The 27,706-nt window shown below is 37.8% G+C and overlaps 1 protein-coding gene across 1 annotated transcript in view; it reads left to right on the top strand.

Moving 5' to 3' along the window:
- The first annotated feature begins 1,813 nt into the window (after positions 1-1,813).
- Positions 1,814-27,706, top strand: part of AMMECR1 (AMMECR nuclear protein 1) — a 105,275-nt gene continuing 79,382 nt past the window's right edge. Inside the window, exon 1 of the mRNA XM_016198259.2 lies at positions 1,814-2,283. Within this exon, the coding sequence (XP_016053745.2) occupies positions 1,814-2,283 (470 nt within the window). The remainder of the gene's footprint in view (positions 2,284-27,706) is intronic.

Raw genomic sequence — 27,706 nt, forward strand, 5'->3', positions numbered from 1 at the left:
TTTAAAAGGAGATTCTCAATCTTTCCTTGAAACATATTTTGGTGTTCTTCAATCTTTCCACAAAAACTAAGTTATTTTTGTTTAACTTCTGCTCCCCTACTGCAGTTTAATGTCACCATCTTTTATCCATCACTAACCTTGTTGTCATCTAATGAGAAGCAGTTTTCACAATGGCATGGTTTTTGGAATCAGACATGCCGGTATTCAAATCCTGGCTGTCACTTTCTAGGTGTGTAATGTTGGACAAGTTGCTTCTAAGTTTCAATTTCCTCATTTGTAAATGAGCAACCTCAGACGAGGGTTACTCCGAACACCAAGGGCTATGGGGTAAGATGAGGGATGCTACTCAGCACCCAAAAAGTGCTCAATAGTAGGTATTTATCTGATTATGTACCAAGATATGACTTAATTCATAAACTCTTTGTGAATGGGAAGCATACTTCCTGGATGTCAATGTAAGTTTAGTGTTGTGCACATAGTACAGTACAGAGGCTCAATGTTTATTGAATGAATAAACTTTTTTCCCCCTAAGTGGAGAGAATAGCCCTCAGCTGTTTTCAAGATCCCACTCATTTAGCTCAAAAGTAACCAAATCAATCAATTCTTTGATGCCTCCAAATATGCAGATACCTCATTTGTCTAGATGTTTTGGCATGGTGTAGAGACAATGTAAATAACATACTTTCTGTTTCTATCAGATTCATTTCTATGAATTATAACATTTGATTATTGTCTTAGGTGCTCAGCATGGTACTGACTTAATCATACGACTCTTTATCCATTCAAGCATTCCTTGAGAAAATTTAAAAAATGAATACTAAGAACTGCCTAATAATATAACTGGATAAAATCTTTCAACTTGTGACTCATTACACTGTCTACCGTATTTACCTGTAAGGTCTGTGCTGACCAAAGACATATTTCTATTGCTTTGTTTCCAAGACACACACATACCCATAACCCACCACCGCAGGTTCCAGAGCACAATTTACATCTTTAAACCAGTGAGGTGTTGGTTAGGGCTTTACTCTTTGCTTCTAAACGTTTTCACAGGGCAAGGAGGGACAGTTGGGGAACAAGTATTGTATATATAGATTCAATTGGGCTCGCAGATCTATCCACAAGGAAAGGAACAGTACTGCTCTTTTACCACAGTCTTGGAAAACGCCTGGTGCATGCTTAGATTGGTATTAAAGCTACACCATTGTCGCCATTTCCTCGATGCTTTGTACATACTTTATAGGAGCGGTCTCAGGTGTGGAGCTCTGAGCACCTGCTTGCTCACACTCCAGCAGTTCAGCAACCAGCTTATTTGAGGTCGGTGGCTCAGGTTCCATGTAACTCGGCTCAAGTGTCACTAACACTAAGTGCAGCTCCTGTCATCGAGCCGTGCTTTGGGACTTCGATACTTACTTCGGACTTTCTTCTCTCGCCGCCCCCAACTAGTTTCCCTTTCCCTCCTTCCTCCCTGGTAGTGCCCAGCTCCTCCCTCCGCTTCCACTCTTCGCATTCCCCTGGTCGTTTCCTTCTTCCTTTCCACTGGGCTTCCCGTCTTTATCCTCCTTGGGCCCCAGGCCTGAGGCTGCAGCTAGGAGGAGGCGCGAAGGGCAGAACCCCGAAAGCATGGGGCTCGCGCGGAGGCGGGGGTGCGCACGGGGCCGCCGCGTGGCCCGGCGGCCGGGCGGGGAGCTGCGCGCGCCTCTCGCGAACTCCTGGCGCGCCCCCGATGGCCGGGGCCGCAGCGTGCTCGCCCCCGACGCCAGCTCGCCTCACTTATGGGTCGGAAGCTCTGCGTGGGGGAAGCTGTTCCAAGATGGCGGCGGGCTGCTGCGGGGTGAAGAAGCAGAAACTGTCCAGTTCGCCCCCCTCTGGCTCGGGTGGCGGTGGTGGCGCCTCCTCCTCTTCCCACTGCAGCGGAGAGAGCCAGTGTCGAGCTGGGGAGCTGGGACTAGGAGGCGCCGGTACGCGGCTCAACGGGCTGGGAGGTCTCACTGGGGGAGGCAGCGGCTGTACCCTCTCTCCCCCTCAGGGCTGCGGTGGCGGCGGCGGCGGGGGGATTTCCCTGTCGCCACCTCCGAGCTGCGGAGTGGGGACCCTACTTTCCACCCCGGCCGCCGCCACCTCTTCCTCGCCCTCCTCTTCGTCCGCCGCCTCGTCCTCATCGCCCAGCTCCCGGAAGATGGTGGTGTCAGCGGAGATGTGCTGCTTTTGCTTCGATGTGCTCTACTGTCACCTGTATGGATACCAGCAGCCCCGGACCCCCCGGTTCACCAACGAGCCCTAGTGAGTACCTGCCCTCCGCCGCCCTCTCCCTTGCGCTCGGGATGGGGCTCATAGTTGAGGTAAAGTACGAGGCATGAGCCTGCCTCCCCGCGGGCGGCTGCTCCTGGCCCCTCTCGCTACCCCGGTCCCTGAGCCACTAGACCTAAGTCAGGGCACCCCGCGCTTTCTGCCCTCCGAAGCAAGCACCCCACACTTGGAGGAGGGTGCTGCTGCAAGAGATGGCTCCCAGGCTCCCAGAGGTGTTCGCCTTCTTTTTCAATAACTTCGAGGAGTTTTGACCCTTTCCTTCTCTCTTTCGCCACCCGCGTCCCCCACCGCCTGGGTTTTTGGAAGTCTGGATTACTCAAGGTGTTGACCTCTCCTCACTTTGGTTTCCATTACCCCTGACGAAAGTCCCGCCAGTATTCCCGCCTTCCTCAAGGAGAGTTTCTGTCCCATTGCAGGGTGAAAAAAAAGCAACTATCCAACTTCTGTTCTTTTAGTGATGGAACTTAGCGCGGGAGCTTATGAGGGTCCCATATTTTCGTTCGGGTTTCCTTGTGTCCTGGGGAGGAAGGAGGTTTTTTTTAAAAAAAATTTTTCCTTACTGCCTATTTTTAACCAAACAAACCCGTTAAAATGTGTTTATAGTGAAGCACACTGCCAGCTCTCTCACATTTGAGGAGTGAGGAGTGAGGAGTGAGGAGTGAGAGACCATTTTTTTTTTTTTTTTTTTTTTCATTCTAACGTCTGGGTAATAGCTCATTCAAAGAGAGCTGTCCCTATCAGAGCCACTGTCAGTTTGTACATTAAGCGTGTCGACCCTTTTGTGTTGATTTCACTTTTAAGAAATCTATATTAGACTTGAGGATTTGAGAAATGGGTATTCCTAACTGTGTGTAGGAATTTTTGTGATTTCCTTTGGTTTTGTACTTTTAGTTATTTTACTATTCAAGTGTGTGGTTGAAATTGTTTAAAATAGTACTGTTACAGCTAAAAGCCAGGTTAATTCTGATCCGTGTCCATTTGGGTGTGTGGGAGATGGGGCATGTTGTTGTTTTTTGTTTTGTTTTTTTTTAATGTGTAAACTGAGTGTAACCTGACTTTTTGAGTTAAATGCTAGATAGAATGTAAAGCCCAAGGAAGGGCAGAACGACAAAGAGGGCGATTGTTTTTATTATGAATACTTAGCATCGACAAGAAAAATAATAGAGAAAATTTTCAGATAAATTTATACTGAAAAGCATCAACCCTTTCGCTAGCTAAGATAAGTGCCCCATGTCCCCATATCATAAATACTTGAATCGATGTTCTTTATAACTTCTTCTTTTCACTTTGTGAGATGAGGGGATTATACTGCTACTGAATAAGTACAAACACTTATGCCTAGACTAAAAATATTAATATGTAAAGTGGAAATTATAATAAAGTGTCCTGGAAATTGTAACTTTGTTTCGTTTGTTTTCTTTGACTTTGATATTTTAAGTGTATTTAATTTTGTATGACTCTTCTCTGGTCTGTGCATTTTCTTTCAGACTTTGTTCATCTTTGGGCATTGGTTCATAAGAAATGCATGGAATGGCATCCAGACTGACACTGTCAAAGAAATTAAATATCTTTACATATTTCATAGTTTTTATTCTAGGAGCTTAAGTCCTAAAGCCACACCTTTACTTAGCCAATTTTTTTTTTTTTTTTTTTTTTTTTGGTTAAGAAGCAAAATTCATTTTGAAAAGACTGCCATATAAAAAATCTATGAAATATTTATTAGCATGAGTCACTTATTTGTGACTTTTCTGTCTTCTCTTGGATATCTATGATGTATTAGAGCCAGTACTGGGATGATACATAGGTTAGCTCTGCAAAGTCATGGGACTGCAAAAATTCACTCCTGTTTAGTTACATGAGTTTGGCAAAGGCTGTTTTACTATTCACGCTCCATTGCTCCAAAGCATATGTGAACACACTTTCAGAAGGTGCTATTTTCACACATTTTAAAGTGAGTTTGGGTTAACTGAATGACTGTAACAAGAATTTTAAAAGGAAAGTGAGCTTGACCAGTTCATATGGAGAATGCTTTCGAAAATATCATTTAACAGTGGCCACTTTGAATACGTACTGAGGTATTGTTTCTCTTCTAATACCACTTCCAATGGATTTCTTTTTCATGGAATTAGATAAAATATGACATACTTTTGATTTCTGGGGATATGTTGAAATGATAGTGGAAGAATAATAACTTATCATTTAGCAGTTCTTGAATGTGTTATGTATTCTATTGAACAACTAATTTAGAAAAGACACTGAACATGACCAAGGGGAGAATGAAAGTTCACTTAAGTGGAAAGAGGACTGCATCTTGTTTTCATTTATCTTAAAGTCATTTTTGAAGTGTACTGTATAAAATTCAGGAAAATTGCTTAAAAGTAGTGTTTGATTATGGGAGTTTTTGAAATAACTATAATCACTTGACAGTGCCTCAGTAACCACCACACATTTTCTTTCTGTTTTACATACAGGGGGGCAAAAGTACCCCACTGGTTTATAGTTGTTTGTATGGAAAATACTACAATAATTAATAAATAATACAAAAATAAACTCTGTTTTTTGAATACTCACAACTGTAAACCTACTTTTGCCTCACTCTGTACTTAATAGTGTGTACTTATTAGTATCGCTTTGTGCTAGGGACCATAGGGCATAAATAGACATATTGCTTTTGCCCCCCTCAGAGTTATTAGTATCATATCATGAGCAGTGGCGTTTCAGGTCCTATCTCTGTCCACCAGAAAACATGCTTTTCATACGTTCCCAGGACCTTTCTGTCAAAAATATATAACTGGTGAAATCTGTCTTAGAGGTTTAGAAGTCCTAGATTCATCAGTTAGCCTTCCACTCTGAAAGGTTATTAGAAATTTCCAGTGATCTATCTGTTTCAGGTTTTGGGAGTGGGATGCGGGGGGGAATGTCAGGATATGAACAGGCTGTATGGATACAAATTCTTCACCATTGCTGCTGTTTCTTGGAGCACCTACCTCACTGTAGAGAGGTAGCAGTAGCTCGAGCTTGGGAGGATGGTGGAAACTTGTTTAATGGAAGACAGGTAACATTTGTGTATTGCTAAATCGTTAGTTTCAGTTGTGCAGTTGTAACAGGCACATTTGCCCACGGGAACAATGTTCAAGACATGATAAATACATGACTTGAGGTGCATTTAACTATTGAGAGTCAGAGCTCTTGGATTTATATGTGGGAACCTAGTTAGCCATGTTATAGGAAACCATTTGCTACTATAAAGGGGTCCACTGGGCCAGGTGTTGAGCCAGTTAGACTGCAGAGCAGTCATTCTCAACCTTGGCTTCACTTCGAATCACTGGGGAATTATTAAAAATGTGGATGCCTGGGTCCCAACCCCAGAGATTCTGGTTTAATTGGACTTGGATGGTGCCTGGGTATCGGGATGTTAAAAGCTCCCCAGGTGATTTTAATGTGCAGCTGAAGCGGAATACTGGTTTTATTTGACTAAGCCTTTCTGCTTGAGATTCAGATTAATTTGGTCTGGGGTGGTGCCTGGGAACCCGTATTTTACGAGCACCCTTGGTAATTTTGTTAAACAGCTGGTTTGGGAAACAGTTGCAGTGTGGTCTGTAGAAGACATCACCTGGGAACTTGTTGGAAATGGAGGCTCTCAGGCCCCACCTCAGACCAGCTGAGGTAGAATCTGCATTTTAACAAGCCCCCCAGGTGATTCTTAGGCACATTAAAGTTTGAGGAGGAGTGGTTCTCTAACATACATCATAATCTCCGGTAGTGCTTGTTAAAACACAAATTGCTGGGCCCCATTCCCAGAGTTTCTGATTCAGTTGGTCTGGGGTGGGGCCGTTAATTTACATTGCTAACAAGTTCCCTGGTGATGCTGCTGCTAAGTTCCTGGGGCCACATGTTGAGCCCCTCTGGGTTAGAGAGTAGTGAGGACCTGAATACTACTTGAGCCACTATAAGGGAATGGCAGTTTTCACCGCTAGTTTCCGGTATTAAACTTCCTGCTTCCATGTCACTATCCTTTATCATGTTCTTTCTAATTTAGCACCAGGGAGATTGAATGCTGCCTTTATCATAACAAGAGTCTGAGGTTCTTGGGATAGTTTGGGGAAGGAGGAGAGTGACTCTTGGAAACCTGTAGTATGATTTTATTTTTTTCCAGATATTGTTAAATGTGAGGGGCACATTTTAGGAGTTAAAAACAGCACAAATATGATATCTTACAGTGAGCTGTATTGATTTTAATAAGTAAAGCCCCATCCTGTTCCCATAAAAAATGCTTTGATGATTAGCTTACTAAATAACATGTTTTTTAAGATTTTAAAAGCTTTACTTACACTTATGCTTGCTGATTGCATTTTAAGAATTTACCCCATTAACAAAGAAATATAAAAGGACCCTGCTAAGGCACTAGGATTGTTTAGTCTTATATCTTTAATGCTGTGTTGCATGTCATGTCCCATGAACTTTTAATTTTAATCTTCTTATCACCTTTGAAGTTAATGCAATGCCACATTTTGTATAGACTATAGCACATAAAAGATACTTTACTATTAAATATTAAACATCAATAAGTGTGGTTTTCCATTACAATGAATACGATTTATTCTTTTACAAATCTCCTGGCCATGCAGATTTTAAGAGACTCTGATCAGGTGTTTGAACAGTTAACTCTTTCTTACCTTGGTACAGTAATCAAATTGCTGTTTTTTGGTTGCTTGGGAGGAATTACATTGTGTTAGGGAGGTAAGGTAGGCACTTTATTTCACCAGAACAGTAACAATCCTATCGCACATTAGTGAAAGAAAAAAAAGAGCTCGATAATGCAGCTCAGGTCAAAGTGATATTAAATCAGCATTTTAAACACAAGCTAGTATATTTTTATGATGTCTTTTTTGATGACAACTGACCAGAATAGCTGGAAGGTGTCTCTCTATTGCAGATGATACGATTAGGCCATTACAGATTTCCTTATCCATGCTAGCATAATGGTCATATCTACTTTTTGTTTTAAAAAACAAACACATATTTTGAAAAATTGAGCATTTTTGAAGGTATTTATATGGGTTGTTTTTCAACACTGTTGATTTCCATTAGAAGGCAATCTGTTGTCCTATCTTACTGATAAGAAAGAGAAGCATGCTCCCTCCCCCTGCCCAGTTGTCATTACTGATGTAAAAAGCATCAGCGACTGGAATGAAAGGATGTAGAAATATAAATTACAAATTATTTTTATATCTGTGTATAAAGGTATATGTAGGGCAAGGTATATTTAGTTAAATAGAAAAATTTGATGCTTATTTCACCTTCTCTCCCATATGGCCAGAGGGAGTAAAAATCTAGTTCATAATTTTTCTTGCTTATGAATCGTGTTTGTGTTGTTTTCAAGTCCTAGTTAATGAGTGGCAACTCAGAAGGAATCTCTGCTGGGATCTCTCAGTCCAATGGAAAGAAAGACTACTACTGAGAAAGTAAAAAATGCCCTGTTAGCCCATGCATGAGTTGTTTTTCACAAACACATACTAACATTCACATTGTTGTCTTTAAAAAACTGTACACTTTTTGAAATTGTATTTGTGTAAAACACCATCAGTTATTACTGTAATGGGTTATAATTTTGAAATCAGTTGTGTTTTTCATTTATAGACCATTTTACTTTTTGAGAATGTATATGTGTGAAACACTAAAACTTGGGCAAAGAGATTAGTCAGAGTTCCCTATTTCAATAGGCGTTATTCTATTCTCTGGATGTCACACATGCTTGCCTGTTTTAAAGCAGCACAATGGCCAGGGCTTTTACATTTAAATTTTCTTAAATGGCCTTTTTTTCCAACTTGTGTAATAATGTCTCTTTTTGATACTGTTCTGAATCAATTAAGCTAAGTAACTGAGGACCAGCAGTAAAAGCCTGGGCCTGCCAAGAATGGACCTTCAATGTGTAAGCTGTCTTTCCACACAGTAACTGGGCAGTTGGTCACAGGAGACTGGAGACAGTGTGGGAAGCCATTGGTTGTGTAGGTGGGAAGAGTAGATTCCCAACAGTAACTTATTTAGAGTTGAGCTTCTGTAGTTACAGTATTGCTAAGAGCAAAATGGAGCCACAAGCTTATGTAGTAAAAGGAAAAGAGCCCAAAGGAAGAAGTATGGTGTAATAGTATAGTTGGGTGGGTGGAGCATAATTTATGTTGGTCCAACTCTTAAGTGGCATCTTTTTTATCAAGTGTGGGTGTATTTTCTACAGCCCTTAATGTATCATACTTTCAAACTTGCTCAACCTTTAAAATGTTAGTGTTGGATATCTGAGTGGAAATTATATGTCACTGGGGGAAAAAGCTGTTGTGTTTGTTTTTTTGTTTTTTGTTTTTAGTATATACATTATGCTGAATTCCATGGTTCGACACCAGAGAAATAGAAAAACTAGTTCTACCTCACAGAGCTGAGAGTGTTAAGATATGATACAAATATCAAAATCACTTAAAATGCTTACAACACAATATATACATGATTGTAGATGAACTTGATACATGAAAAATTTTGTACATAAGCATGATAATGACATGGAATAAAGGAGTGGTCAGGAAGAAGGTTTTTGAGAGGATAACTTTTGAGTCAAGTTTTTAAATGACAAAGGTACAAAAATTATTGGTGAAGAGTCTATATACCAGTAAATCTTGAAGTCTTACTTGGTTGTTCTCAAACCAGTTGCTGTCACCACCACACCCCTTGCCACAGTAATTGGGGATTCCCAGCAGCTGTCTTTAGTCAGCAACTTGCACTCTCAGCATTCTCCATACCACACCCCTTGCTCTGGTCTCTAAGCTCATAAAACAAGGAAATTAAAATAGCCTTTTGTCTTTGGAACCCTTTGGGAAAGCTGGATAAGAGTTATTGGATCTGATTATAGGGTTTTTTTTCGTATTAATAAGAACAGCATTTGTAGAAGAGTCCTCTAGAATGCAAGATGAATTGGAAGAAGAGTCTCAAGGTAGAGCAGATCAACTATGCTTAAATTTATGAGGGCAGTAGGGAAACTGGCATTGAAAAAAATGAGGAAGCCATCCCAGGGGCAGAGTTTGTGAATATAGGAGTGTTATGAAATTAAGAAGTGGAAAAGTTATCAGCATATGTAGGGACTTGCACTCCAGGGCCAGGTTTTGTGTAGGAGTGGAAAGACTGCCGCTCACCTGTTTTTTGGCTTCCATCATTGCCTCTTCTTTCTTGGCTCTGTGCCTAGCTATTCTTGTGCTCTGAAAAAGTTTGTTCAACAGCTCTGTTGGAATGGCTATGAAATTTGATCATAAGTGTAAGAACCTCCCCTTCCCCTCTCCCTCTTCACCTATTCCCAACTGTATCTAATTTGAGAGAAAGGAGGAGACATGTTGGTTTATAGAATTTGGATCAGTATAAAGATAGCTGAGATAGCTTTTGGATGAGGACCTGAAATTAGGTGATTGCATGTGAGTAAAGAGGCTTTGCAGAAAAAAATAATCTACCAAATTCCCATGCTAGAGGAAGTAAAAGGGAGAGAGGCTTTGGACATAATTCAGAGTTTATAAGCCGAGCGAACCAGGAGGATGGTGGTGCCACTAAAAAAACATGGAGGATGGATAAGGAGAGAGATAGGAAGAAACAAATAGTCAAGTGAAGTCAGATTTCTTAATATGTGTATTTCAAGTGTTGGCAGTTAAAATGTCATTTCTTTTTTAATTAGCAGAACCACAGAGCGGCAACAGTGTTATTGTGCTGATTTAGTTGGTCTTTTGGGATCTCTCCAGCCTCTGCCCCACCTCCCCCATTGTGACTTTGAACTGCTCAAATGGGTAGATATCAGTGATGCTTTTTAGCTTTGTATTGCTAATAAAGATACCTGACAGAATGTTGGGTTTCCCTAATGTAGGTTTATACATTTTCTCAGTCTGCAGGCTTATCAGTTTGTAAAGCAGTCAGCATTTCTTATATTTCCTTATGTGTATATCATAGCACAGTCTTCAGCAAAATAGAGCCTTGTGGAGGACCATCTCAGGAACTTGTAGTTTCAGATCTTAGATTAAAGGAAATTTATGAAGGATTGGAAGTACTGTCTGGTACTAGATTCTAGGTCCCATGTCTTCAAGCTTAGAAAGTAAAGAATCAAGCTGTATCTGTTTTGTAGCTTTGCTCAACAATGAAGGATGGGTGTTATCAATGGACAGGATCAGCCATATTGTTTTATGATCTTTGTGATCTTCAACGGATGGGCAAATATAAAAAGTTCTGTTGAGTCCAGGCCTACTAATATTAGTTTTTAAAATAAGGTCTGTGATAGTGTTGATGATTCTTGCCTTTCCCCTATCTCTTTCATTTTACAGATAATCCACACTGTGACCCAAAGCCACATGCAGTGCTGGGAGATTACAGTTGACTGTATTATGCAATATCCTGCCAGAAGATGATGACCAGATCTCTAGTAATGGAAAATAGTGAGATTGACTTGACAGCCTATATAGCTTGCCTTGCCATTCCATATACTTTCTGTAAGCATATGACACACAATTTTAGTAACATATCTTATATATTGAGATCTTGGATTGCTGCAAGGTGGTAGCACCAGGTTCCGTGCTTTGCTTTAGGCATTAGTGGATCTTTGAGTCATTCTCGTAGAATGGAATCTGTGAAAAACTGGTCTTGTTGCTGTCAGCCTAGAGTTCCCACTGTGTCTGCTTCAAAGAAATCCTCATGTGCTAGTCATTATCAATGTGCTTCTTCTCTGTCACATTAATATTCCTTATGTAGCCGAACAGCCACGTGGTTGGGTATAGGTGGTTTGGAGTGCAAATAAATTATGTAACTGGTAAAACTTGGACCTCAGTATATACATCATTGTAGTAAGACAAATACCCTTTGTATCCTGATTTTGAACAACAGTGAGGTAAGTGTTTAGATGATGGGTGCTTTTTTACATTCTTTTTAAAAATATGGTAAGTGGAAGATGGTGTTGGTGATTTATTCACTAGGGAAGAATCCCAAGAAGTATTCTGGCCTTTTTTCCATGTCAGAGTATTGCTCTCAGTGCATTTTATGAAGTTCCCCATAGTTAACCAACCAACCAAATCAACAAAAGCTTGCTCTGCTTATTTCCCATTAAAATGAAAATCTTGCCCCTAGGTTGGCCAGGTACTTGAATTTGTGGAATAGCTCTTTGATGTTAGGAGTAGGTGCCCTGCAGTCATTGGTTAAAATTTTTTTGTTCAGTTCATGGGTCTATGTACCCCACACTCTTGTCATTTCAAAAAAAAACCTCACAAGAACAAACGGGAGTGATACCACTTCTATTTCTCTGGCACTAATGAGGTGATGTGTGGTTTGTGGTGTACTTTACAAACTTCTCTAACCATTGTCCTGTTTGGCAAGTTATTTTCCAGAAATCTACTCTTCCACACTGAAAGCATTGGCTCTATAGAGAAAGAGAGTCACACAGGGCTGGTGGTAGGAATGGAGGGCATGTTGGAATCAGGGAAGGAGAAAAATGAGATTATAGTTAAGGGAGGGGGATGGGTGGAGGTGAAAGAGGGCATAGAGGGGATAAATAGCAATGGGAAAAACTTATAGTTTTTTTGTCAGATCATCAAAAAATGTAGTTTTTGGTGTGCCACACAATTTTAGTAATTAGTTTATGTGATCCATGAGATAAAAATAGCTGATATAGATGTATGTTGCTTTTAGCAATTTTTTTTTTTTTGTGTGGTAAAAAAATAACATGAGATCTACCCTCTTAACAATTTTTTTGTTTGTTTTTATATTTTTTAATTTTTTAAATTACAGTTTAAACTCAATATTATTTTGTATTAGTTTCGGGTGTACAGCACAGTGGTTAGACAATCATATACTTTATAAAGTATTCCCCCTGATATTTCCATTACCCAACTGACATCATACACAGTTATTACAATATTATTGACTATATTTTCTATGGTGTACTTTACATCCACGTGAGTATTTTATAACTACCACTCTGTACTTCTCAATTCCTTCACCTATTTCACCCATTCTCCCAGACTGCAACCCCCCCCCCCCGTGCACAATACAGTACTGTTAACTATAAGCACTATGTTTAGCTTGTATTTTAAAGGTACATAATAGTGGTGCTACCTAAGCAATTAGTTTTTCATAGGAATTTTGAGAATTTTTAAAAATTTATTCTTATAAACATATTATTATTGTTATTATTTGTGTGTGTATATGTGTGCCCACAACCCAAAGTCAAATCGTCTTCTGGAAGATGATTCACAAACATGTATTAGAGATGCACAAAGCCTAATTACAGTAGAGCTTTGAGGTTTATTTTTTAGGCTTTGAAGTATTTATTTTTCTCAATTTATTGAAAATTATGCCCAAACTAGACTAGAAGCATTAGAGTCAGATGTATCCACTTAAAAAAATGTTTCAAGCCCGGCTGGGCGTGGCTCAGCGATTGAGCGTCGACCTAGGATCCAGTCGATCAGGGTTCGATTCCCAGTCAGGGCACATGCCCGGGTTGCGGGCTCTATCAATGACTCTCTCATCATTGATGCTTTTATCTCTCTCTTTCTCTCCCTCTCCCTCTCCTTTCCTCTCTCTGAAATCAATAAAGATATATTTTAAAAAAAAATGTTTCAAATTTGTAGCATCTCAGTATTTGACCTGGCAGCTATCATTTACTTTATTAGTGTACTTACTAACTATATTTGAAAAGAACTTGATTTTCTAGCTTACTTTTTAGATTGTCATTCTCATCCTCTGTTCTTAGAGCTTTCTAATGAATTTTATAATAATAATATAAGGAAATGTATTTGATAGGTAGAAACTTTGCCCTTGTTCACCCACTTTTAAAGATAGAAGGTCCTAGGCACTAAAGGAGAACATTAGTTTTGACAGTTGAACCTGATATTTTTGAGGAAGTGTGTTTTCTAGAGAGAAGGAAAGTTGAAAAACACCTTTCCTAATGGGATATTTTAAGTAAGGTCTTTAATTCCATATGTGTATATATAAACCACTTAAGTGCTTCTTGAAATTGCTTCTTATAGTGTACACACTTGCGTCTAATGAAAAGCTCAGATCTGAATGTGGTAGTGACATTTGTGAAATATTAGATATGATCAAGTCATGAGTCGTGAAAGTTGTTTATTTACCCTGTTGTCTGCACAACCAGTATGAGGTTCTTTATCATAAGCAGAATTGCAGACATATTATCACTGAATTGTAATGTATTATTTTGGCCTTTGGAGCAGTTTCTAGTTTCTTCCATTTAGAGATGGCTTTGCAGTTCTGAAGAGGAAAGTAGAATTTCCACCATGATTATCCCTTTGCTTATAGACATTTAAAAATGAATATTTGTTCAAGCTTCAAGATTTATTTGCCAGCATTATCCTAAGTCAGTGTGTTTTTTCATCAAAGTCCATCTCTTATTCTAAGCTAGTATTGCTTTTCATATTATGGTAAATTCTAATATTTCAGTTCAACAAGTAGTATAGCTGTTGCGGGTGGAACATTATGCTAGGCTCCTTTTGGGATATGAGTGAAAGGTCTGTAAAATAGGCATAAGCCGTACTGCCTGCCCTTAGAAAGCTTGTAGTCATATTGAGGAGGCAAGATTCGTGAAACAAATAATGAGGTTATACATGATTTAATGGCCAAATGAGTGATGGAGACAGTGAGTTTGGACAAAGACTAATGTGGGCTTGAGTTATACAGGAGGACTTCATGGACAAAATAGGGTTGGGGCTGGGTACACATTTCATAGATGAATTATTCTAAACAGGAAAACAAAGACACAGAGGTCAGAAGGAGTATTATTCAGTAGTCAGTGGATGCCAATCAAAGGTAGATTTACTGGGGGTGGGGGGGATCCTAGCAAGAACAGGCACCTGTCAGGAGGAGACTGTTGCTAGAATTCAGGCACTGGGAAATGAAGGTCTGCCAGGTGACAATTTTAAACTATTAATGGCCTATGAATTGCCTCTTTCTTGGTAAAGTTTCTCTTTTGTCCAGTTAATTATGCCTCAGCAGTTCCTTTAATGTCATGAATGTCATGAAGCCTGGAGAAGAGACTGGGAAATAACACAAGCAGGAGTCTGCTGTGTAGACAAAGTGCTTTCATTCATCAATAGACATTTAGCATAAGTCAGGTTAACATTGGTTACATCACCCTTTGCCTGAGTGCCTTCTGTATGCGGTGTTCTTTTTTTTCTTCTAAACTTCAGTGTATCAAGCATGAATTTGGAAAAATTGAGTAGCTACAAAGATTATGTAATTTAAAAATGAAACTACCCTAATTGCTATAGAATAAATAAATGCCTTTAAACCACTTTTTTTCTCCCCAAATTAATGAAAAAATTTTACTTGGATGTTGCATCTGTAGCCCACATAAGGTGGGTACTGGGAAATACAATGATTATAGGAGGATCGAGTATTAATTATTGAATCGTGTCATTTATTAAAGTAGCTTAGGCATAGATTAATAAGTGTGTTCCTTATGGTTATTAACATGCCCTATTCAAGGATGCTACAACTATAAACAAAATCTTTAAAGATTTTATAGTATTGTTTAGAAACAAAATTCTAAGTTTCCTGAATTACAATAGAACTGCATATTTTTATTTTATGTTGAACAATTACCCTTTGAAGAAAAAATTCTCACTTTTTGTTTGTTTTTTAATATTTTTATTGATTTCAGAGAGAGAGGAAGGGAGAGGGAGAGAGATAGAAACAGCAGTGATGAGTCATTGATTGGCTGCCTCCTGCACGCCCCCTACTGGAGATCAAGCCTGCAACCCAGGCATGTGCCCTCATCGGGAATCGAACTGGGATCTCCTGGATCATAGGTCGATGCTCAACCGCTGAGCCACGCTGGCCGGGCTCTCTTTTGTTGATGCATTGTGTGTTTACCACCCACAATCATATCTCTTTCTATCACCATATACTTGACCCCTTTATCCTTTACTACCCCCTACCCCCTCTGGTAACCACCGTACTCTTGTCCGTGTCTATGAGTTTTTGCTTGTTTTTTTCTTATGTGTTCACTTGTTGCTTTCAGTTTTATCTCTCTCACATATGAGTAAAATCATGTGGTTCTTTTTCTGACTTATTTCACTTAGCATGTTATTCTCAAGGTCCATCCATGTTGTCAAAAATGGCAGTATTTCATCTTTTCTTATGGCTGAGTAGTATTCCATTGTGTACATGTGCCACATCTTCTTTAATCATCTATTGAAGGACACTTTGGTTGTTTCCATGTCTTGGACACCGTGAATAATGCTGCAATGGACATAGGGTTGCATATATCTTTGTGAATACATGTTTTCAAAATTTTCGGGTAGATATCCAGAAGAGGGGTTGCTGGGTTGCTGCGTATATGGTACCTCTATCCTTAATTTTTTGAGGAACTTTCATACTGTTTTCCATAGTGGCCATACCAGTTTACATCCCCAACAGTTGTGAGTGAGGGTTCCTTTGTGATCACTGTAAATTTTAATTTTACTTTAGTAATTCTCTTCTTTCATTCTCCAGAATATGTTTCAGAATATGAAGAAATTATTTCCTAATTATGAGACTGATCTCTGACAGGTTCTAGCCACATAATCTTGAAAGTTGTACCAGTGTACTCAGGAAATAAAAAACAACACTAGCATGATGCTCATTAACAGTGTAGTCAGTTTTTGTTTGTGAGTAAATGAGCGCTCCCTCATATCATAGCCTTGAATTATGAATAATCTGTAATTTGAATTATATATTACAGTAGTGATGTGAAGAAATGCCAGATGTTAAAAGAAAATGATGGTAATATTTTAAAGTTTTTGAAGAAGTATAATGGGTTTTTTACCTATGAAAATGATTGTAGACCCCTGCCCCATAATTGCATGGGAGGACAAATGGAATCCAGTGGTTCTTAGGACAGACCACACTAAGGTCCCATCATTCTCAATATGCTTCAGACTTTTATGAACAAAGGCGATTGCCCTCGCTATAGTGAGGAGAGATAATTTTGCTTATACCTGGTCGAACTGTTTAGAGGCCAATTTCATTTTCACAAGCTTCAAACAATAGCCATGTTAAATAGGCAATGGTCTCTATAGTGTGGAGCACAATCAAGTAAAAAAAAAAAGTGGTTTTTCCGGTTTGGCTGTGGCAAGAGAACAAGCAAATTTCATTTTAAAGTGAAAAAATGGGTATGGGTCCAAAGGGTCTTGTTCCCGTCTCCATTGGGCTGCTCTTAGAACCTTTGCTGTGTTTATTACAGTTTAGTCTAGAGAAATTCAGGTCAGTTTTTACAGAAGAGGAGAGGTTTAGTCTTAAAGCTTTCTTTCACTTTCATGAAGATTATAATTATTCACCATTCTTTAATAAACATTCATTAACCCTTTACTAACTTAACTAATTCGCACCAACACTGCAGGGCCACTTTCGATTTCCCGTCCTCAAAATTGTTATATTGATTTGAATACTTTAAAAAAAAAAATGTTTTTATTGATTTTTTAGAGAGAGAGAAGAAGGAAGAGGGAGAGAGATAGAAACATTGATGATGGAGAAACATCAATTGGCTGCCTCCTGCAGACCCCTTACTGGGGATCTAGCCTGCAACCTGGGCATGTGCCCTGACTGGGAATGGAACCAGTGACCTCTTGGTGCATGGGATGACACTCAATTCACTGAGCCACAGGGGCCCGGCTAATTTGAATACTTTTGACTCCCAATCTTTCCCACCCCAAAATTGAAGTATAAATCTAGGAAGATGCGTCTCTTCCCCTTCCTTAACATAATTTCTCTCTGGAGCTTTGCCATTTTTGAGAGCAGCAGTCTTGAGTATTTGAAGGCTTGGTAGCAACTGCATTATACAATTTTTACCACTTAACACTGTTTAACTGGCCTGAATTCAGGGCAGTGCTAGGTCTCAAAAGGTTTCTAAAAGTTTTTCTAAGGAGGTTTTAAAGCAGGGAATAAATGAGATATTCCATTATGCTCCTTTCTGTGCCTTACTTAGAATTGGATATCTTTTTGTACATGTATATACCAGACACCATGAGATCCTCGTGGATTTATTAGATATTGTTTGTTATTTGGGGACTGACCTGGCTATACAGGGGCATAAGAACATGTTTTTGTGGTTCTCAAGGAGGGTATGGCATAACCTTTAATCACCTGCTTATCTTTTACTCTATGATTCCGTTTCTATAGGGAATTGGAATGCTTGGAAGGCCATTTGGTACTATTTATTTTTCTACTGTTTTGTTTTGAACTATAGGTTCCCATATGTTTAAATAAATGTTTCGTTCTTTCCTAATGTTTCTACAGTCAAGACTTTTTAATCTGTTGCCTAAGAATAGGTGTTAGGGGTTCAACAAGCACACTGAATATCCTATGTTTGATGAACAAAAGGAGTACCTTTATTTGTTTTTATGGAAATTCTTGATGTGTCTATTTTCACATTAATATAATTTAGATGACGAAAAACAGATTTGAGGAAACCTGACCCAAGGCATTATAAATGATCTTGAAAGCACAAATAATAATTTAGCATGTAATTTCCCTCATAAAATGTTTTATGGCAGACTTGTTTATGTCATAGATCTGAGTCTAAGCTGAATTAAACACATTAGTCTTTAACTTATCCAAAATTAATATCTTCTGGCTAAGAACCAACACTGCTTTATGACTCTTATATCATTTCCTTATATTAATCACCAGAAGTAGAAATTTGCTGTACTGGGGGGAAGAGAGTCATTTTTTAAAACAATTTATCCCTTCCTGACTTCTTGCGTAGTTTACAATGTAAAGAAAACATCCAAGCATAGTCGATGATAAGGATAGACTTACTAACTTAGCAACTTATTCACACATATTAGCCTTCACACAAGATTCAAATTCTCCAAATTAATGTCTCAGCAAAATGAAAAATTATTTAATCATGAATTTAATGGTTACTCATAAATTCCTGAACTTGCAGATTTTAAGTCCATGAATTCTAAAGATACATAGTAGTGAAATCTTGCCATGGTGTACACTTTATTGTATGCTCATGCTGGTTTTTAAAAATATGTATGGAATAGAACAGTGAAACTCTGAATTAATAATAGTGTAAATATCACTGAGACTACTGTTGTTGATTTTTATGAGTGATTTCCCCTATATTAAGGACCTGCTTAATTTAAATTGATTTTCTCAGAAAAGATCTTAATGAATTTGTAATAACTCTTATAGTGTTTTAAACATTGAGTTAGTGATTCTCAACATTTTTTTCCTGCAACATAACTCTGTGCCCTGCAGCATGACCTCCACATTCAGGGACTTCTACGTGCTACTTTAAGAGGGGCAGGGCAGTTATATGGAAAGCATTATGTTTTCATTCTCCATCCCCGCACCCCACCATTTTCCCCCTTTCTTACATACCCACACAAAGGTATAAGGTTTCTTTCATATCATAACTGCGACTAAACTAATTCATGATCCCAAATGAATAACCACTTATAATATGTTTAACATCTCCTAATTTAGTATTAGAGTAATGTCAAAATTTTTCATAATTTTTATTTTGGTTTGGCAGCATTAAAATGAATAATCAATTGTGTGTGATATAATAGTAAATGTTCTATTAAAATGTTCTTTTTTCATGTTCATGATTTGTTATTAAAGTCAAGACTTAGAACTTATCACCATCTTCCTCATTTCGTCTAAGAAATACATTGAAACCTTTCCTTGGCAACCTTTCATCTGTTATTACTCTAGGCATCAAACAATATGCTATGCCTTCAGCTCCACCATGACTCAGATAAGTCATATGCTCTTGTGTTCTTTTATTTAAAATTAAAATTTGTGAATCTTTAAAAAGGAGGAATATTTTAAAAATACTTGAAATGCAGCCAAGTGTCCATAACAATAAATGCTTTTGTATTGAATCTTGTCAGAAAACACATTTATTTCCTTGTAGTCATCAAAAATACAATGGAATGTAAATCTAGGCTGAACATATTTTCTCTTTTCTAATTTTATGAATATTTCAACCTATCAATTTATGTGTAGATATCACAAGGGATCCCACATATTTTGCTGAGCAATTTTAAGACCTGAAGTTTACAGTCCTTTTAGAAGACATCAATACCAGAATGATTTTCAAACTCAAAGTGGGAATTTCCAGAATATTGGAGTAAGGACATCAGAAAATCTACTCCTCTATAAAAGCAACATGAACACTGGCAAACATTTTCAAAATCAACTTTTTCAGAATTCTGGAAATTAACTAAAGTCTTCCAACAACCTGAAGAGCATTTATTCATTAAAAACAGCTGAGTTTCGGTAAGAACAGCTTTGTATTCAAACTTGCCCCAGTCCTGTCTCCCATTCCCTAGTTCCACAAGGAAACCAGCAACCTTGCACCCACAGTAGCTATGGGAAGCAGCAGCTACTGGAGGGGTCAAGCTTCCAAGTATCCCTATCCCCAGAGAATTGTCACTATTTTACCTGCCTGGCAGCTCCCTAGAAAGGCCCCATTCACAAGGCTTGTCTTCATTTGACCTGGCTTATTCTTGCTCATTGGAAAAGCCTTATCCTCAGGTCATTTGTTCAAAATAATTAGGGTCAATTGTTAACATTGCACCTGCCTGAGGTAGTGATACAGATGCCAGGAGAGTCAAAGAAGAGGCTGGCCAAAAAACTTAAGAGGAGGATATGGAGATGAGATGGGGCTTTAAAAAGCTCCAAAGTATTCCTGGGTATGTAGAAGGCTGTACACAATGTGCAGAGTTCTGTGCATGCCCAGGAAGGACCCAAGAAGGCTCTACTTGCCCACCTCTGGCTGATCTTGAGAACCTGCAGAAGCAGGAAATGAAGACTAAGGCATTGTTATAAACTGCCGGAGATTTAAAGGCATGCGCCAACGCACACAGGCTACCTAGGCAAAGGGTGAAAGATCCGTTGGTTAAAGACTTTTCCCAAAATTTCTGTCCAATCATTAGCTGACCCCTAAGCTAACTGAACAGAGACTTCAGGTGGCCACACATGACAGGGAATAGTCCAGAAATTAGTCCAGGAAAGTCACTAAACAAACAGCAACAGCTACAGCAAGCCTAGGGGAGGGATCTGATTTCCAAACTTGTTACACAATACTATTTAAAATAATTTTTAGCAGAAAAATAAAATACAATCAAAGAATTAGGTAAGTATGGCACATATACAAGAAATAAGTAGTCAATAGAAACTGTCCCCAAGGAAGCTCACATATTGTACTTACCAGACAAAACTTTAAGTGAGCTATTATAAATAAATCAAAGGGAATTCTGTCTAAAGAATTGAAGGAAAGTATGTGAATGCCTCACCAAATAAAGAATATCATTAAAGTAATATAAATTATTTTTAAAAACAAATTGAAAATCTAGAGTTTAAAATTTCAATAACTGAGACTGGTATTAATTCGAACTAATTTTTTAAAGGTTAATATGCTAATTATTTCCAGGGCAATCATTAAGAAAATGACTCAAACTAGAGTAAAGAATTGGTAGTTAGCTTTAGAAATCTCAGTGCTTTAACATGCAGGTTAGATTCTGGGAGTGAGATTATAGATTTTTTTCAAAATTAAGTTATATTTGACATTTCATTTGCTGTGAACAGGTTTAAGTATATTGCCTACATAGAATATTATGCGCTCTTTCTAGATAAACCTTAATAAATCTACAAAACCTTCATAATAATTTTCAGAACTTTCTCATGTATTAAGAATTTGTTCTTTTCTAGTTTTTAAGATGAGAAAACTATACCAAAGATAATTTAAGCCTTGTCTGTTTTTTAGTATGATTTCTAACTCTGAAAATTGCAATGCTGAAGCTTTTTATAACATATCCCTCCTCACTCCTAAAAGAGCTTAATGGCACATATTTATTTTTTGATATTAAAATTAATATATTTAAGAATTTTATGAAACCCCTCAAGAAACTGAAGACAGTTAAAAATCTCTCTCTGAGCTTGCTTGCCTGTCTTCCAGAGCTCACTCCAAGATATCTCAGTCTGATGTGCATTAACTGTCACAAAATGTGTATATCTATTGCACAGAAAGTTGTTTTTAGCTCAGGTGGAGTCTCTTAATGTGACTGTGGAAGAAAAATATTTTGTTTCTGAAATAAGTATGACACATCAATAAAAGATGAATCATTTTTATAGAAATTTCTGAATTTTAGAAGTGATTTATCTGTCAACATGCAGATTAAATGCATCCTTGAGAAAGTTAATTCAAATAAATATTTCTTAAGAATTTACTATGTCCAAGGTACTGTGGGAGATTCAAAGATAGGTCAGATGTGATTCCTGCCATTATCAAGGCTTACTGTTAAGGACAAATGTGAACTGTTGTAATATGATGAAAAAGATTACCTTTTATATGAATGCTTACTTTAAAAATAATAAAGAAGAATTATAATGGAGTTTTAGTATGACCTAACCTTTCGTAACTTACATAACTTTACCTAATTAAGTACAGAATAGATTAACGAAGTTCTAGAAAATAAATTCCATTATAACTTGTATTATAATATTGGTGATTTGTTCCTATGGGGAGAAAATCAGCTCTAATTTTGACTTGCTTTCAGTTGTGTTTATTTGAGGAAGAAGTAATGTGGCAAACAAAATGATTAAAAGCTCTGAACAGTTTTTAATGTATCTTGAACTGGCTGCAAATAGCCTGAAACAAGGACTGCATTGCTTCTGGAGGATTGCTGTCAGGATCAGGAAAGTCTAGCAGACATAGCAGGATACCTTCTAAGTAGGAAGCTATTGAACTGGTACTCTCAGAAGGGACTGCCATCTTCTCTCTCTCCATAGGGATCTTTGTCTACCTAGTTAGCATTTGTTTACCAAGCTTAAAGAGAGATGAAGAGGAGCTTAGCAATTTTGTAGTACCAGTTCAATTTAGAAGCCAGCTATACCTGGTTGAGGAAGACAGGATGTACTTCCAGTATATAAATAAAGAAGGTGCTGGTTTCACCTCCATGAAGTCAGAGCTTGTTAATAATGATAGCATAATTTCTTTCTGGAATATGTACTTGTAAAAGTCTTTTATTTGCCCTCACAATAAGCCCACTGAACTATTTTAACCAAATTAGTTCAGTTATAAATTAAATGATATTTTAAAAGTTATTTAACTTTTAATTTATGAAATGTTAATTAAATGAACTGATTTCGGAGTAATTAATGCAAATAAGTTAAGTGCCTTATAGAGGGACAAATAAAACCTATAGAAGTTTGTAGATAATAAGCATGGATAGGGGATTTTAGCTAAGATGACTGAAAAGTTGATTAGGCATACAGATATTAAAATAAAAAGGAAATTTATAAATCACCCATATTTCCACAAAAAAATCTTGCCTTCACTACAATAAGCCTGCATCTATCTAGAGATAGACATTTGTTGACCTGGGAACAACTTATGCTAATAAGAAGTTAAATTTTAAAACATTGTTCCAGGGGAGAATCAATGGTAAAGAATTATTCTGGGTCTGGGTTTTAAGAGTAGTTTAAAAGGAAGAGTCAGTCAAGAAAATTTATGTCCCTAAATGTCAGACATTGTGCCCAGTACAGCTAATTTTGTGGTTCCTTGCCCTTGAGTAGCTAGTTCACAGTCCAGGAAGAGAACCCAGAATGATGGATCAATGGAAGAAACTATCCTTAAGTTCTATCCCATAATCCCTGGGCCTTCTAAACTGGGTGAAGGGCAGTATATCAGGTGGAAGGTGATACTTTAAAACCTTCTTGCAGGAAACTGTGCCCCTGGAATGAACTGTTTTTGAAGAGGTAGTATGTGCTCATGGTATGAAATTTAAGCATCATAAGAGGACAATAGATGTAGATAGATCTCTACACCTCTCCCAGAGGCAACTGTTGCTGCCACCAGTTTTTTGTGTATCTTTCCAAAGATAGTCTATGCATATACTAGCATTTGTGTCTACAAACATTCCCTTTTTTGCCCAGAGCAGTATACTATACATGCTTTTCTACACCTTTTTTGCAGCTAAGAGTCAATCTTGGAGATACTTCTACACCAGCAACCCAGAAATGCCTAGTTCTATTTTTCTTCTAACTTTTTATTTTGAAACCATTATAGAGTCACAAGATGTTACAAAAGTAGTACAGAGAGATCCTATACACCCATCGCCCAGCTTCCCTCACTGGTGACATCTTACATAACTATAGTTTATTATAAATACTGAAAACTGATTGCCACAATATGATTAACTATACTACAGTGCCTGTTTCTTTTGAATGCCTGCAAGATATTCCAGTGTATGGATGTACCATAATTTATTTAACTAGTGCTTTATCAATGCACATTTACATTGTAGCATTACTAGTATAGGGAAATATGGGAGACAATATCCCAGGTCCCCTGCTAGCACACACATAGACTTGGTATGAATTAGGAAAAAAGTGCCCACTCTGGGCACCCTAGATGGACATATGGCTTGGAAAGCAGAGTGCAACCTGAATAACTGCATTTAGCACCTCTGCCCGTGTATCTTTTTTTTTTTTTTTAAATATATCTTTATTGATTTCAGAGAGAGAAAGGGAGAGGGAGAGAGAGAGAGAAACATCAGCAATGAGATAGTCATTGATCAGCTGCCTCCTGCATGCACCCCACTGGAGATTGAGCCCGCAACCTGAGCATGTGCCCTGACCGGGAATAGAACCACGACCCCCTGGATCCTAGGTCGATGCTCAACCACTGAGCCACGCCGGCCGGGCTGCACGTATATTTTTTTACACATAGGTGTGAATACATATGTAAGATACTGGAATGTAATTTAAAATCTACAGCATGCTACCAGTGTTCCAATTTGAAATGCTGAATCTGTCTCCTTTCAGACTTGTCATGTCTTCCCACCCCTGAACTCATCTGTAACCCTCATCACCCCTTCTAAATACCTCAGTCATTGAACATTTTCTTTGTATACGTGTCTGTCTCCCACTGTGGATGGTAAGCTCCTTTGACAACAGAGACCTTGTGTCTTCATCTTTGTGTCCTCCTTCCTTTTCCCTCCTCACTCCACTATTACCTACTAGATAGAATATTATTTTATATAAAAGTGTTGAGTAAATTTCTGTTTAAAATTTTTAAGGCAGGAAGTTCAGTGAATTTTTAAATCTGTCTCTCAGTACTTCAAAAGGTGTTATGAAATTTTAAAACTAAAATTATTTTTAATTAAAATACCCACACATATCACATTTGTAGGAAAGAAAAATAGTGTATTGTGAAGTCAACCAACTAATAATGGGGTACTACAATTTCAAAAACATTAAGCATTATAGTATTGAAAGAAAGAAAATAGAGTAGCTGAACTTGTGAAATTGTAAGATTATTGAGCTGAATATTAAAAAATGGGAATAAGAATAATCCTAAGTGTGTTTTAAGAACTCATAATGTGTACAAAAGAAATATATATGTTACAGATAAAAGAAAGCATTTTAAAGCTCTATTCACAAAGAACCTAAAGTATTATATGTGTTATAGGCATGTGTTTAGTAAGTATAATTCTGAGAAGTTACATAAATCTTGTGCCCTAAAAATATGTAATTTTCATCAGGTCTTAACTTTATATGCCAGTGATTTAGGACAAAAATTATCCATTTTACCAGTGTCTTTTTCATTACTGTTAAGCACCAGAAATATTTTATGAAATGTTTAATTATATTAAATACTTCATTAAAACTTACATCGTTGGAACCATATATAGTACATATCAATATTGCTATTAACACACAAAGAAACATGGAAATGTATTGTTTTTTTACTGTATCTTCTATTGTGTAGAATTTATATTAGCAGTGTAATTAAATAAAATGAGCAGATTAACCATACAACCTAATTGGCCTAAATCTTATACAAGTGGCAAGTTAAAATAGATATTAATAACTGCAAAATAGTTTGATTCTGAAGATTAGGCCCATCGCATAGTCAATGAATGGACTTGCTCTCTCTATTAGATAGTTAGCTTGCTTGTGTCGAGCATTTAAGGAGGTAAGGGATGGGGAAGTTGTGCCAAATAAAACTGTGGAGGAAATCTCTTCAGATGTTCACAGTGAATTCTCATATGAGAGCTGCTTTGCCAGCAGCACATAAATATTTATCCATTAAAGGGAGTGACTGTTACTGGAAGAGAATTGAAGAAAACATTAGTTTTCCTTGATTATTTGCTATAAATAATTTTTGTAACCAAATTAACAAACTACTGTACATTCATTATGAGATGGAGCATTGTTATAGAGAGGCTCTGTTATCCTGATGTTAACTATAAGGGGTACTTACCTGTATTCCAGGAAATAAAGCAAGTTGGATTGATTCCACTAGGTTTTCTTTTTCAACTTTAGTGCTAAAATTAGATTGTGTGCAACTCTGAATCATGGTTCTATAAATTCTTGGCTATACTAAGTAAATTACAGTATACCTTTCAGTACAATTTTAAGAATGCTGTAACATACAGGATCCTTTTCTTGATTTAATTTTCTCCTGAACTTGGCTGTATAGGTTTTCATTCAGCTAGTATTGAAGATCACTGTCAACTACCACTTGAGTGCCATCTATGTATTTGACAATTTAATGCAGATTAATAGAAGTTTAAGGAATAGTTTGGTGTAATCTGGTCAGTGTGGCTCAGTTGCTTGAGCATCAGCTCATGCACCAATTCCCAGTCAGGGCACATGCCCAGGTTGTGGGTGCTCGCTCGCTCTCTCCCCCCATCCCCCTTCCTCTCTCTCTAAAATCAATAAAAACATATTTAAAAAAGAATAGTTTGGTGTAGCAAGCTTCCTTACAGGAATAAAGAGGCTGGGCATATTTACTTTGTAACTGTGTTTATGCTCACTACACATTTCATATTTATCTCAGTCTGTAAACTTCCAGTATACATAGAATAATTTACCAACTTGCTCTTCCACTGGGACATACATAAGTAATCCATCTTTTCTACTTAACTAATAAGCAGGTGGCTATTTCTTTGGCTATGAGGTATGTTTCAATTTTTAATATAAATTGACATAATTAAATTTTATGTATTATCTAATCACCTCTTATTATCCCTGCCTCTGTAAATAACTCTAATGCAAATAGTGCAAAATAGTACTTTCCTTATCTCCTTTTCTTGACTTTTTCCCGCATCCTGTGAGCTGTCTGTCTCTCACACTTTGCTCCAGTGTCTTCACTTGGAGTGACCATACCCCAAGCCGGTAACTGAAAGAGGGGACACAGCCATAGGTGGGTGATGGGGAGTTGGGTATTTGTGATTACACATGAGTGTGGAGGAGGCATATTACTTAGGCTGAAGTTTATGAACTTATTTTGTTGGCTGAAAGATTCATGGAATATTTTGAATTATGTTTCAAATCATAAAAATTTAGAATTTGATTTGGGGGAGAATACATTAGTGAGGATCGTAAACAGAGTTGATTTGAGTAGTTTTGTTCAGGGAACTAGCAGGAAATGAGAATATCTTAGAAATCTTGAATCAGGAGAGAGAAGAGTGGAAAGGCTTGAAATTAAAGCATCTGTTCATTCATTTTGACTTGATTTTTTGACCTATTGGGAAATACTGGTGTAGGAGTTTATATGGTTGAATCAGAGTGAGAGATTGGTCACATTTAAAACAGTCATTGTTTAAGAGAACATTGGAATAGTTTAGCCCAGGGAAGGACTTGGTATACATAAGGATTAGCTGTGAAGTTAGGTTTGAGAGGGAAAAATAGGTACAAATAATAGCACAGGAAAGAAATAATACACTTTGGCATTTTACTGAATAGTGTGGGTGGTGATCTAGAGGTTCATGTTAGGCTCACACTATTCATCCAAAGAGAAAGGCTATGCTATGACCCAGTGGATTTTGGAGAGCTCTGTCAACCATACACTCACAAAGCCCTGCAGAGTAAGTTCTGTATTTTTGACTCCAAGGTATACTTCTAAGATCTCTCTCTCTCTCTCTCTCTCTCCCTCTCCCTCTCCCTCTCCCTCTCCCTCCCTCTCTCTCTCTCTCTCTCTCTCCTCTGTGTGTGTGTGTGTGTTCATATCCAGAGAGTGCACAATCTGACTTGTGAAATTCTTGTAGAGCTTGTGGGGAGAAATCAAAAGCAATAATATTTGCTGAGAGTTTATGTGATATGCACCCTGCTGTGTATTTTACATACTTGCTTTTCTTCCCTGTTTCTCCACCAAATCAAACTTTCCATAAGGGTATATATGTGGGTGGGTGAATGGGCATTGTGCTGAGAGAGAATTCTCCACACTGTCAAAGCCTTTGCCACCTAAAATGTCCAAACACAATGATGCCCTTTGGGCTCTTTGACCAGGAGGTTTCTAGCCTTCCCCCTTTGTTTTATTCTGTCTTTGATATATACTATGTGATGGCTCTAAGACACAGACCTC

This window comes from Miniopterus natalensis, chromosome X, assembly GCF_054644295.1.
Source record: "Miniopterus natalensis isolate mMinNat1 chromosome X, mMinNat1.hap1, whole genome shotgun sequence".
Classification (NCBI taxonomy): Eukaryota; Metazoa; Chordata; class Mammalia; order Chiroptera; family Miniopteridae; genus Miniopterus; species Miniopterus natalensis.